Source organism: Parasteatoda tepidariorum, chromosome 5 (genome assembly GCF_982258835.1).
Source record: "Parasteatoda tepidariorum strain Cologne lab strain chromosome 5, Ptep-v5.0, whole genome shotgun sequence".
Classification (NCBI taxonomy): domain Eukaryota; kingdom Metazoa; phylum Arthropoda; class Arachnida; order Araneae; family Theridiidae; genus Parasteatoda; species Parasteatoda tepidariorum.
This window is the reverse complement of record NC_141759.1, coordinates 112690766-112704410: the sequence shown is the minus strand read 5'-3', so window position 1 is coordinate 112704410 and position 13645 is coordinate 112690766. Positions and strand designations below refer to the sequence as shown.

The following is a 13645-nucleotide window of genomic DNA, read 5'->3' as shown; positions in this document are numbered from 1 at the left end:
ATTTTTGCTACTACATATTATTTTTCAGTCATTTTTGTATTTTATTTTATTGGTCATTTATTTAAACAATGTGTAATAAAAAGGAGGAGTTTATAGAACCATCAGTTAAAGTTGTTTGCGCAACGGATATAGTGAAGTCCCGGTTATAGTGAACCGATATTTCGGTCCCTTGAAGGTTCATTATGGCGGGGTTTAACTATATATATATATATACACAGGCACATTTATGTGTGTGTATATATATACACACACATATATGTCAATCTGGTGAATTGAAGTGATTTTTGATTGAATTATTTTTTTGTGGCTTTCGAAGCAAAAGTTTTTGTTCAGCACCATATGCTTGCATCCGACTCATTGGTCGGAAAGTCTTGATTTGTTTTCTTTGAGCTTTTAATGTGGTGCTTAAAGCTTTTAAATTTTTGCAGTCAATTCACTTCCACTAATTAATCATTTAATTAATTGTAGTCAGAACTCTATTTGATGGGTAAATGCAAGCACAGTGTTTGAAATACATTCTAACTTATCTAAACCAGTTGATGCTTTTCCCAGTTTAATCTTTATAATATGAAAGTGGAAATAATCTTAAAACTCTTGATGCTTTCAGTTTTTGCTTTAATGAATTTTTTAAAATGTTGTATGTCAAACTGTTTTTTTTTTCTTCTAAATTTCAGATTCTGAATTATTTCGATATTTTCTTTACATCTGTCTTCACTATTGAAATTGCTCTTAAGGTATGTACTTTATGAGTTTCTTTTGAATATTATAAATTCTGTTTCGTATTTTATTATGCTTTTTTTATTAAAACATTTGCTGGAATGCTTTTTTTTAAATATAAATGGAAGAAATCATTTCTTAGAAGATAATGTTATAGATCATCATCTATATTACAAACTATATATCGTTGGCAACACGATAACTGACAACACTTAAAATGCTCTATTATTAAACTGGAAACAACTCAAAATACGTGTACGAAAATGGACCAATTGTTTTTGAAAATGGGCATTTGATTATGTTTTCGAAACTTTTATTAATATTGTTATTTTTTAAGAATAAACCAATGATTTTAAATAAATTTGTAATGCAATTTAGTCCATTTGCATAAATCATTTTATAAAATTAGTCTTTTTTTAAAAAGTTATTTTTACAAGGTTACACAAGGGTGTTTATAGTAGTGGTAGTAAATTTCCGTTGTATCAATTTGTCTTCAAAACCCACTATCATAGAGTTCCAAATATGAAGACACCCTTTATATACCTAGCATACCCATACCAAGCCTGAGACTATAGTTTCTAAAATAAGAACTCCCCTAGCCATTCGTCTGGAACCAGGGGTGTGGAGTCTTTGTTTAGGACAGGTTTTGGCTTTGGTCGGCCAGAAAAAGGTTTTTTTCTTCTGTCTATTGTGTTAGCCTTGGAGTGTTGAGAAGTTACCCTCCCTGAAATGCTCCATTTTTGTTTCCATAGCAGCAGATTTCCTCAGACTTTGTGGCCGGGAGAGTTTTTAGCTTAGACAAACTATACTCCGTATTGAGTATTAGTGCTTAAATAAATAAGAAAAGTCAGTGCAAAATTCCTTGTTTAGTTGTTAAGTTTCAGGGTGGCCACCCACCTGGAAAACCTTGAAAACCTGGAATTATCAGGGAATTTTTTTTATACTGGAAAAAACCTGGAAAAATCAGGGAAATATGGATAAAAACCTGGAAAAGTTAGAAATTTCAAAGAAAAGCTGGAAATTTTTTCTTATATATTTTTTTAATTTTACTAATTTAAATTATTTGCTAATTTTCTTAATTTAAATTGTTTCATCCTTTACACCCACATTTTTTAGACAAATGTATCTCCAAACAGTTATAATATCATCTATTTACTTTGCTTTCTTAAAAATTTGCTCCATTATAACCCTGTTAAACTAGAATACAACAAAATTCTCCCATGCAAATGTAGTATGCAGACTATGGGACTGTGCAATTTAGGAAAAGCAAAGATTATGGTGGATTCGGTTTTTAAATTCTGTTCGTGGGTTTGTTCACACAATGATTCAAGTTTATTCGCAATTGAGAGTGGTAATTTTTTTCTATTTTGACAAAATGAGAAAATGTTTTTGTATTTTTAACTTTATTAAATTCTCTAAAAGTTAGTTGGTTATAATTTAATAATAATATTGCACTATTTTTCTGAAAGCTTTTGAACTCCCATTCAAAGAAATCTGTAAATTATTTTTTCTCAGCAAGCCAACCAATCACGCATTTTCCCCCATCACTAACAGCAATGTTTCTCGACAAATTGTTACAATTCTTGCATTAATGCTAATTTTTTCAATTTCATTTTAACCTTTTATAGTATATTTTTATTTTAAAAAAAGTTTTTTTTAGAACTAACTATATATTGATATCAAATTTTACGGTTTTGTTGGTAAATATTAGTTTTTTGATTAAAAATTCGAATTGTATAGTAATCACAATATCGAAAGTTCGTAAATGTTGCTTGCATTCCAGAGATGATATTTCAAAACTATTCCTCTTTTTACCTCAAAAAGCTGACAATGAATAAGGAATATATAGGAAACATATTAAATGATATATAAACATAAAATATATTTTTTTTTATTCATATGTGTTTAGTCAGGAGAAGGAAAACGAAACTTAGTGTTTTAGTTCTGCACTGTACAAGATTCCAGTTGTTCAAACAAAAACAATTAACTATGCTAAACTAAAAAACTGTGCGTTTAGATTGGAATTCTTTAAATGTTTTAATTTCAAATAAGAAAAAAAATCAAAAAAGTATAAATTTTAAGGAATTTTATCTATTTTTTTTCTTCTATAGAGTATAGAACTAAAAATTAGACAATTTTACATTTCTGACATTTATTTTTTTATACTGAATCTTTTAAAATAAAAATGCTATTTCAAAATACCGTTATTTAAAAATTTGACTTGAGATATTGGTTTAAGGAAAATATGATCAGTGAATTTTATAAAAAGCACTGGTAAGATGAAATACAATATAATGCAGTATATAGTACAGCTTTATATTGAAATGTAATTACAGTGATTCACAAAACTGTTGATACACTTTATGACTTTCAATGAAATAAGACTATCCATTAATTAAAATGAATGTTTCAGAATGTATATTTAATGATAAAAAATGTGTTCGAATCGTAACAAAACTGAAATATTTTAAATGACAATATGAAATGTTTTAAAAACAAAGGAAAAGTTTATTTTTAAGAATCAATCATCAAAAAGTGACAAAAACTTTATCCCACAAAAGTCATCATACACTTTTAAAGAAAAAACTCAGTCTGTTAGTAAATCTAATTTTTCGTTAAATTAACATTTAGTGGAGTTTCCTTTAGCATCTACAATAGCTTTTAAAGGTTGAAAATACGTGTAACTAGTTTTTTTTTTTTTTTTTTTTTTTGTCAGGTGAAATTCGTGCAGAATATTTTTTTTAAATTTTTACAGAAAATTTTACAACACTCAATTGCAAATTTATTAATTTTTCCACAAAATTTATAATTTTAATCTCTGATATGAAGTCCTTCTTTTAAGCATTTTGTCACATATTGCACAGTTCAAATGAATATAGTAAACTAATTTAACATATTCATCACTGATTTACCTCTTATGAAGACAAATAATCAAATTTGGTCTATTTTATTACGACCACAAGTCATTTTTAAATGATAAAATAAAATATTACGGAGTTAGCAAGCAAAAGTAAAAATATAATTTTGCTATTATAGGTTTGATACTAAATTGCTAATAAAGAAATAAGAAATTAAATGAAAAATAATTAAATAAAAAAAGCAATTGACGATAATTTTAATTCTGAGATCCAAAACATTTAAATGTACGATGACTTTCGTGGGGTAGAATTTTTGTTACTATTTGATTAAAAAATTAACTTTTGCTTTGTTTTTAAAATATTCTGTGCTGTTTTGCTAAGAATAGATTATACATCTTATTATCAAATACCCATTGTGAAATGTTCATTTTAATTATTGAATTTTTATTTCCTATTTCAATATAAATTATAAGGGAGTGAGCACTTTTGGGAGCCACTTTAATTATTAAAAATTATTGATATATAATCCCTTGAAACTTTTCCTTAATGAAAATATATTAAACAATACTTATCCAAGGTTTTATTGGTTATTCTGATTTTGTCATTTTGTAGGTACACTTTGAGCAAATACTACTTAAAATAACACATTAAATTCAATAAAAACATTTAAAATTATTCAATAAAAACAATATATTCTGCAAGCTAAGCATATTTTCTCCACGTCTTAATTTTTTAAAAATTAATGTTGTACCAGAACATTAAAAAATAATAAAAAAATATCTTGTAAAAAAAATAGATTTTTTTCAAGATATGTTTAAAAAAATGACATTTTGAATAAGATATTTTATAATACAGACACTTTTCTTGTACACATCCTACACTTTATAAGAAAAAAGTTAAAAAACACAAACCTGGAAATTTTAAGATTTTTACCTGGAAAAATCAGGGAAATTTGAAATCTGTTTTGAGTGGCCACCCTGAGTTTGGTCCAAATGAAAAAGAGCCGCTGTGTCCATTTTTGTAAGCATGCATTTCCAGCTTAGCAAGTGAAATTCCAATTGAGACTGACAAATAGCCATTGCTGTCGTGTCACAGATTTTAATGAAAATTTTTTGAGCGAAAGAACTTGCTGAAAAAAATTTTTTTTAAATTTTTTACACCAAAATGACGATGAGGTGACAGTTTAAAATTAGGTTAAATTTGACAAAATGGCGTAGCTACAGATTGCGGCTCATATGTTAATAATGTCTTTTTTATTTGTGAAAAAATTTTTGACAGAAAGAAAATAGTCAACTGTGTCATTAAACTATTAAAAAGCTGTAATGTATATACCGTATATTCCGGCGTATAACGCGCACTTTTAATACAAAAAATAACATTAGAATTTACGGGTGCACGGTATACGCCGAATATAAAAAATTATAGATTAAAAAAATGTAAATACTATAGAAAAATACTTTGATTTTAAAGAAATAACATACCTTTACCTATATACTTTATTGATTTTCGTTATTACATAAATAGTTCATTATATTCGTCTTCCGTTATTTCTTCAGGCACGTCATCACAATCTGTTTCGTCTTCATCATCTGTGTTACCCTCATCCATAAATAAACAGCCATCTTTTGATTCGACCAGATTATTTGAAATACTGCATTTTTTGAATGATTTTCTAACCATCTCAGGCTTAATTTCATCCCATGCTTTTAATATCCATTCGGACACTGTTTCCAAACTTGCATGACGCATATGTCCTCCTTTCGTAAAGGTTTTCTCGCCCTCCAACGTCCAAGTGTTCCACTGTTTTTTTAAATTGGCTTTAAATGGCTTGTTTAAGCATGCGTCCAATGACTGAACTAATAGTGTCATTCCGCCCGGAATAACTGCCATATCGGTGCTACATTCTTTCAACAATTTTTTTGTATTATCTGTAAGGTGGGACCTAAACATGTCCCACACTAAAAGGTTTTCTGGCTATCTATTGATACTAGACGAGATATTGCACATGTACAATCCAGATTTTCGTGCGCGTTATACGAAGAGTATATCTTAAAATTTAAAAAAAGTTATTAGAAATTATGGGTGGGCGTTATACGCCAGGGCGCGTCATGCGCTGGAATATACGGTAATTTAAAATTTTTGATGAAGTAATTTTTGTGGGAGTATTTATTATTATTTTTTTTTGCGAATTCCGGAATTTTTTACATGTAAATCACATTTTTTTATGACCTCAGTTTTTTCCCTCATAATGTTAAACATCAAATTTTTTAATATAGAAAGAAAACAAGGGGTGGTTTCTTTTTTCATTATAAAAATAAAAATGTCTTTTTCATCGCACACAGTTGAAGTAATATTTTTCGAATAGTTAATCAGCTAAAATAAATTAAGATTTTTTTTTATATATCAAATACAATGTTTTTGATATAAATCGTATTCTTAATATTGTTAAATGTCATAGAAAGAGATTAAAAGGGTGTTTTTTTTTTGTTCTTTGTTTTGATTGTGAACAGGGATCTTTGTTATTTAACCTTAAAAAACATTGAATAGTAGCTAAAACCATTTTTACCATTGAAAACCATTTGAGCTTTTTTTTTTTCATTTTTCCCCCACTACATTGAAAAGATTTTTTTACATTAAAAAGATTAAAATTTAACATTTTCGAAAAAAAAAATTGAAGAAACTTTGTTTTTGCTCCATTAAAAAATATGAAATTATTTTGGATAAAAATCACTCTTTATATTCTTTTAAACCGAACGATAAAAAGCATCTTTATTGAATTTTTTATAATAAAAAATACGACTTTTTAAATTGTCCGAAAAAAATATAACTACGCGAGAATCCTTATTCTTTAAACAAGTCTTAAGTATTTTTGCTAAAAAATACTTTTTATAAATTTTTTTAATGAGAAAAAACACACTTACGATTTTTTTGTATATTAAAAAGTAAAATAATTAACATTATGAAACGCTGAAAAAAAATGTAATATAAGTTGTGATTTTCCTGTAAAAAAAAAAAAAATTAAATTTTAAAACTAAATGAAGTAAGAAATAAAAATAAGAAAAATCAATAAAAAAAAAGAAACAAAACTCCCCTAAATATTTCAATAAAATTTTTTAAGTAATTATTTATATTTTAAATAGTTTTCTTTCTAATGAAACCAAAATTATGAAATTTGACTCTTAAATTAAAAAAAAAATAGGTAGACATTTTTAACAAATGAACCACCATCTTTAGCTAGGTGATTTTCTCAAGCTGAATAAAATTTTACAATGGCCGTCTATTTTTAGTTTGAGGCCAAAAATTTTGAAAAAAATTTAACCATTTTTCATTAACCTTTTTTTTTTTTTTAAAGAATTTTTTTTATGAAAATCTATGACATGAAACTGAATTTTTTGAAAATTTTGAACGATTTCACTTGGAATAAGCCATATATACAGTACACTCTCGATTATCCGTGCTCATTCCGGAGTCACACAAAAAATATAAAGAGAAACATTTTCGAGGTTAAAAAAATTTGATTCATGACGTTATAACACTACCCAATTTTTGGAAGCAATATTCGTTATCGGATTGCAGTATATGGAATACCAGCAGCATGGTCAAAGGTAAAATCGTCTACGTTATCATGATCTTGGAGGAAAATCATACCACTTGATGAACAATCCTCTTCAAATGTTCAAGAAAAATAAGATAACAGTATTCTCGAATAAGCAAAAGAAATCTAAGGTTTCGAAATTCTTGATGAAGAAAATTTAGAAGATTGGTTTCAAAGTGATGCATGTGAGCCTGGCTTCCAGTATTTGACTGATGAAAACATCCTTATGTTGTTAAATCAAATAGTGATGATAGTAACTGATGCAGAAGATGTAGTAAATGAATGAAATACAATTTCTCATTCTGCTGCTCTGTGGAAACTTTATTAGATTATATGGGAGGATTTGATTACAGTGACATTACTGCGGTTCGTAAAATATGTGTATCGATATATGGCGAAGACGCATTACACAAATTTTTTAATAAGGAAAATTCCTAATTTGATGTTATGCATGCAAATGTCAGTAATTTTTATATTTTTTGTACTGATATTGAATTTTTCTTTAATAAAAGAAGTTTTCGGATTATCCGTGTTTTTGCGATTGTCCGTGCGACCTGTCCCGGTGATTAACCCGGATAATCGGGAGTGCACTGTATATATATATAATGTTTATGTACTGCAGTAATTTTGATAATAGATTAATCTCTTTACAATTTGGATATTTTTTAAAAACTTTAAACTCAGTTAACTAACTTTTCATCAATATCTGTAGCTATTAGAACAATTATAAACACTGCTCTCTGTAATGCTGTCACTGATTGACAACCTGAATTACTAACTTCAGATTAATTTTTTGAAATTAGCAGAAAAATAGCCAAATTTCGTATGCTTGTTGTTTTTCTGATTTTTGGAAGACAGGGAGATTAGATTGTGTTTATATATAGTATATATCTATAAAGCTTCAATTAATCTTTTTGTTATTCTTTTTCTCTAAATCTTTTTCTTAATTTATTATTCAAAATGAAACTCTTTCTCACACTTTAATATTCCCATCCTGTCTTTTAATCTATTTATAGTTCAAGTATGCATTAATTAACATTTTAACGTTAATCCCTGTAACTAAGCGTGAAAAAGCTAAATTTCCATAGACTTATTTAACAGACCAATTATAATTACTGAGATTCCCCTTATTCCCTAAAACAATATATTTTAGGGATTTACTTTGATTACTAGGGATTACTAATTTCCCAACTTTTATCGAAGAGCACAATCATTTTGTGTCACTTGGATATTCATTCTCTCATTATGATGAGTAAATAAATTTAATTTACTCTTTTTAAAATCCTGTACCTGTTCGTCCTGCTCATGCGACTTCTACCATTTTATATATATATATATATACATGCTGTATTTATAATCACATTTTGCCCTTGACCTGCTGGTTGTGAATCTCCTAGCTAAAAGAAGCATCTCTTATAATTTTTCTCCTTTGCACAAAAATATACAGCATAATAAATAAGCACAAAAAGAAGAAAAACTAAGAAAATTAAGAAAAATAAGTTTTATTTACTGTGCATAACCTGCAAGTAAATAGAACTCATAAAATAAATTCAAAAAGAGAAAACATGGAAAAATTTACAAAACAATGAAAAAAGAAAAAGATATAAAAATAAAATTCCGAATTAAAAAAAAAAAAATCTGGAAAATAAAAGACATAATCTTTTCATCACCTCAATCGTGTGAGCTGATGAAAAGATTCTTTTATTTTCCGGATTTCTGTAAAAAAAATTTCTTCAGATTTTTTTATTTTTATTTTTCCCTTTTTCATTTTTCTGTAATTTTTTCCATGTTTTCTTTACTTTTTGAACTTATTTTCTGAGTTCTATTTACTTGCAGGTTTTGCACAGCAAATAAAACTTATTGTTTTTCTCAATTTTATTAGTTTTTATAAATATATATATGTGTGTGTATGTATGTATCAAATGAAAAACTTGTTACTTAGTTTTTTGATTTGTTTCTTAGGTCATAACCAATGGTCTTATTCTTCACCCTGGTTCATTTTGCCGAAGTGCTTTCAATCTGCTGGATATTCTTGTAGTTTGTGTATCTCTCATATCATTTGGGTTTGAGTGAGTATCTATAACTAAGAAAGGTCAATTTTATTGGTCAATAATCACAGGGTTATTAATCCTTGTGGCAGAATTTTTCCGGACTTTCTGCAACATACCTCTTTAATACTAATCTCTTTCTGCAAGATACTTTTGAATACAACAAATATACATGTTTCTAGCTTAAAGTAACAGAATCGTCAACTTAAAAAAAAAAAAAAATTTTTAATTGAATATGTAATACTCTTTTTATTCTAATATTATGGGCATTACTCTTGCCTTTTGTTGGGGGAAAACACACTAATTATTTCTTTTTTCACATTTTGAAAATCATTGCATTAAAAAAAATAATAAAAAAACTGTTAAATTCGTAGCAGTAACTAGTGAAGTAAAACATTGACGGCGAAATTACTCTACTCCTAAAAATTAGACTCTTTAAAAAGGAGTTACTAAATGCAGGTTTTCATTTTGAAATTCAGTTGCTTTAATAAGTAATATCGTATTAATAGCTATATGGAAATTAATAGTAATAACTGCATAAAAGAACAAATCTTGCAGAAGAGTAAACCAAATTTTTTACTTCATTATTCTTTATTTTTCATGATTAATAAAAAAAATCACAAGCATTTATTTTCCACTCTGATGCGCAAGAAAGGTATCTTTAATATAAATCTGAACAAAAGATAAATCTTTCGAAAATTTCTGCAGAAAAGAAAACCAAAATATTTTACTTCTCAGAGGAAAAATCTTTCTGCAAAAACTCTGTAACGTTCTGTGACAATGTCGCCACGCTTCTGCCACATGATTATTAATAATCATTGGTTTATGATTAATAGATAGATTTATTTCTTTTATCATAAGCTTTTTTGAATTTTATACAATTTATTGAATCTGCTTTTGTGGAGGGATATTAAAACTTATGAGCTCTAGATTCCAAACATTTTCATTTATTAATAAATATAATCTATATATAAAAAAACTTGAACTGTTAAAGCTATTATTTTAAATTAAACAGTCTGTAGTAATTATATAATTTTATGAATGATGAGCTCAGGCTCTTTTAGGATGACAGGCTCAAGCTCTTTCAAACTGTCCAATTGCCTACATCTGAATTGTTTAAGTGTCCCTTGGTTGGATCTTAAAAAATACCAATCCATTTCCACCACACTGCACAGGGCTCCCACAGGTCAGGGAGAACAGGAAATGTCGGAAAATTTTTATTTTGATTCTTAAAAGTAGGGAATAGTCAGGGAAAATTGCAATTTTAAAAAAAATTATAATGCAAAATTCCTACATCATTCATGGAAAATAATCATTATCAGAATTGTCCGTAACAGTAATCAGTAATTAAGGTTCAAGTTAAATTAATCTAACATTTATTACAATTTGTTATAAAACTTTCACATTTCAGTGAAATTTCCATGCATCTGTCCTCATTCAATGTTTTTTCTTTGCTCACAAAATCTAATGTTTGACATTAGAAATCAAAAATCAAAGTTGTGTCATGAAAAATTGCAAGGTATAGGTAAAATAAGGTTTTGATTTTCATTGAAATTTTCCTGATATACCTGGAAAAGTTAGGGAATTTTTTTTCCTGAAGTTGAGTGGGAATTCTAACTGAGAGCATAACTTTTTGATGAAGTGGCGATAAATGGATGATAAACCGAAGACCTCTTGATCTTTTTGTAATGGCTAATATAATCAGGAAAAGACTTCTTTGTCAGAAACAGATTATTTTATCCTTCCTTCCTCAATGGCACGACAGCCCCGGGTGGGCCCTGGCCTTCTCAATCAACTTCCTCCAGGCCTGCCTCCGCCTGGCAGTTGTCTTCCAGTTTGAGACTTTTAAGACTGAAAAGTCTCTTTCCACGCAGTCGGCCCATCTCAGCTTTGGTCGACCTCTGGGCCTTGATGCGATGGGCTGAGCCAAAAAGATTATGTTTGTCGAACGCTCTCTGTTCATTCGAATGATGTGCCCAGCCCATTTAATTCTTTGGATTTTTACATACTTGACAACATCAGGGTCTCTAAAAGCCTGATAGAGTTCTGAGTTTGAACGTCTGTACCAAGTACCATCAACTTGTTTGCCCCCATAAATGGATCTTAGGATCCGACGTTCGAAGATTCCCAAGGAATTCTCATCTTTCTGTGTTGTTGTCCAAGTTTCTGAGGCATATGTTAGGATAGGTCTGATTAAGCATTTATAAATTAACAGTTTAGTGTCTCCTTTTAGTAGGTTTGATTTTAAATATTTTTTTAATCCATAAAAACATTTACTTGCACTATTGATTCTTCTTTGTATTTCGGGTGCGATATTGCTATTAACATTGACTTCAGAACCAAGATAAAAAAAAGCTGTTTACTTTTTCAAACTTGTATTCACCAATTTGCAAGTGAGTTGTAGAATCAGTTATTTTGGTGCATTGCATATACTTGGTTTTCTCCTGGTTAATAGTGAGATAAATTTTTTCTGCCTCTTTTTCCATGGATAGAAAAGCTTGCTTTAAGTCAGATTGTGTTCGCGCTATGATGTCAATGTCATCGGCAAATGCGAAAATTTGTACAGACTTATGAAAGATATGTCCTCTGGTATTGATTCCTGAATCTCCGATAATTTTTTCTAATGCCAAATTGAAGAGTAGGCATGCCAATGCATCGCCTTGCCTTACACCAATTTTTACCTCCATTGGTTCCGAGAAGTCATTTTGGATTTTAACTTTCTGCATGGTCTTACACAGTGTAAGTGTGGTGAGTCGTACAAGCTTGTCCGGGATATTGAATTCTCGCATAGCTTCAACGAGTCGCTTCCGGTTTACACTGTCGTAAGCAGTTTTGAAATTCACAAATAGGTGGTGGGTACCAATTCCAAATTACCTGGTCTTTTCCAGAATCTGTCTTATGCAAAATATTTGGTCAGTTGTAGACCTGCCCTTCCTAAAACCGCACTGGTATTCACCAATGATGTTTTCTACATAGGGGCTAAGTCTGTTAAATAGAATTTTTGAAAAGACTTTATATGCAGTACATTAAGTAGGTTGTCGAAGTGTTCATTCCACCTATTAAGAATGTCAGTTTTATCACTTAAAATATCTCCATCTTTATTTCTGCAAAGGTTAGTTCTAGGTTTGAACTCCTGACGACCAAAGTTAATGCCACGAGAGAAAGCTCTGCTCTCATTAGACCCTCGGAGATGTTCGACATCCTTAAAGAAGTCTTCGTGAAAAACCTTTTTATTATTTTATCATGATAATGTAAATTCTTTGAAAGTTATTTTGCATTTTATTAATGTTTATAGTGCTTAAAAATATTTTTTGAGTGTTTAAAGCGTTCTTAAAAAGGTGCTAATTTTTTGTTGAAAGGTTTGGCTATGCACCCTGAAAAAGGGGCTATTACGTTTCACGAGCATATTGCAGGTGTCTTAATTGAACTTCTTTGAGCTCATAACGAATCCAAATTTCAAACTTGTTTAGATATTCCAGTCTTCTTTCGAATTAAAATTACCATCTCTGAATTTTTTGAACCAATTTTGAGATTCTTGTAGAACATCATCACTTTATCCAATTTTTCACAAGCTTTTTTCTCTTCACAGAAGTAAAATTGGATGAAAAGGAGCATGCTCTCAACATGCATCATGTTCAACATGTTCTCAAATCTCCAAAACTTAGCAAAGTATCTCAATTTGTTCGTTACAATAAATTTTAAACTGTCAGCTATCAATGATTTAAAACTACTTTTGCGGCACTACCATCTTTTTTTTTAAAAAAAATGCAGTGACTTTCTACTCTACCCTATATGTATATATCAGGGGTCTGTCTAGATTTTTTTTAAGCGGTACCTATTTCGTGAAAATTTAGGCATAATTTATAAAATTTAAAAATTATGTTTACAAATCAACACAAAAATAGGGTAAAATAAGAAAATATTTTCCAAAATTCTCACTACAAATAAAAGATATTTATGACTGGTAAATTTCTATATATTTTTTCCCATATGTTCAAAAACAATTTTTCTATTGTAAATTTTTGGCCTCAAAATTGTATCCAAATTTAAAAATCCATAAAAATCATTGTCTATAATTAAATTTCAAACTGAGAAAGAAATATTTCATAAAAAAAATAAAGGACTATTAGAATAAATTTACAATAATGTTAAAAATAACAGTTCAAGCTTTGACTTCCTGTCAAATGTACAGAGGGACAGCCTCCTCATTTAATTTTAAAAAACTCTGCAGAAAAAAAAACTTGCTGTAATATGGCGTAAGCGACCAGTTAGGCTTACCACTCTGTACTATCTGACCAAACAAATTTTAATAGGTGAAAGTGTGTGTGGAATTTTAGAACTTGCTTTTTTAAAAGTATTTTGTGAAACTATAGTTTTTCCTTAAGTTGAATTTATGAAGATAATACTAAACTGTAGTAAATTTGCCC

At 28.8% G+C, this 13645-nt stretch overlaps 1 protein-coding gene across 10 annotated transcripts in view; it reads left to right on the top strand.

The window, feature by feature from the left end:
- Positions 1–13645, top strand: part of LOC107449579 (muscle calcium channel subunit alpha-1) — a 201325-nt gene that overhangs the window by 122463 nt on the left and 65217 nt on the right. For all 10 annotated transcript variants that reach the window (XM_087164834.1, XM_087164832.1, XM_087164828.1 and 7 more), the window contains 2 exons: positions 675–734; positions 9133–9239. In XM_087164834.1, coding sequence (XP_087020960.1) covers positions 675–734; positions 9133–9239 — 167 coding nt within the window. The remainder of the gene's footprint in view (positions 1–674; positions 735–9132; positions 9240–13645) is intronic.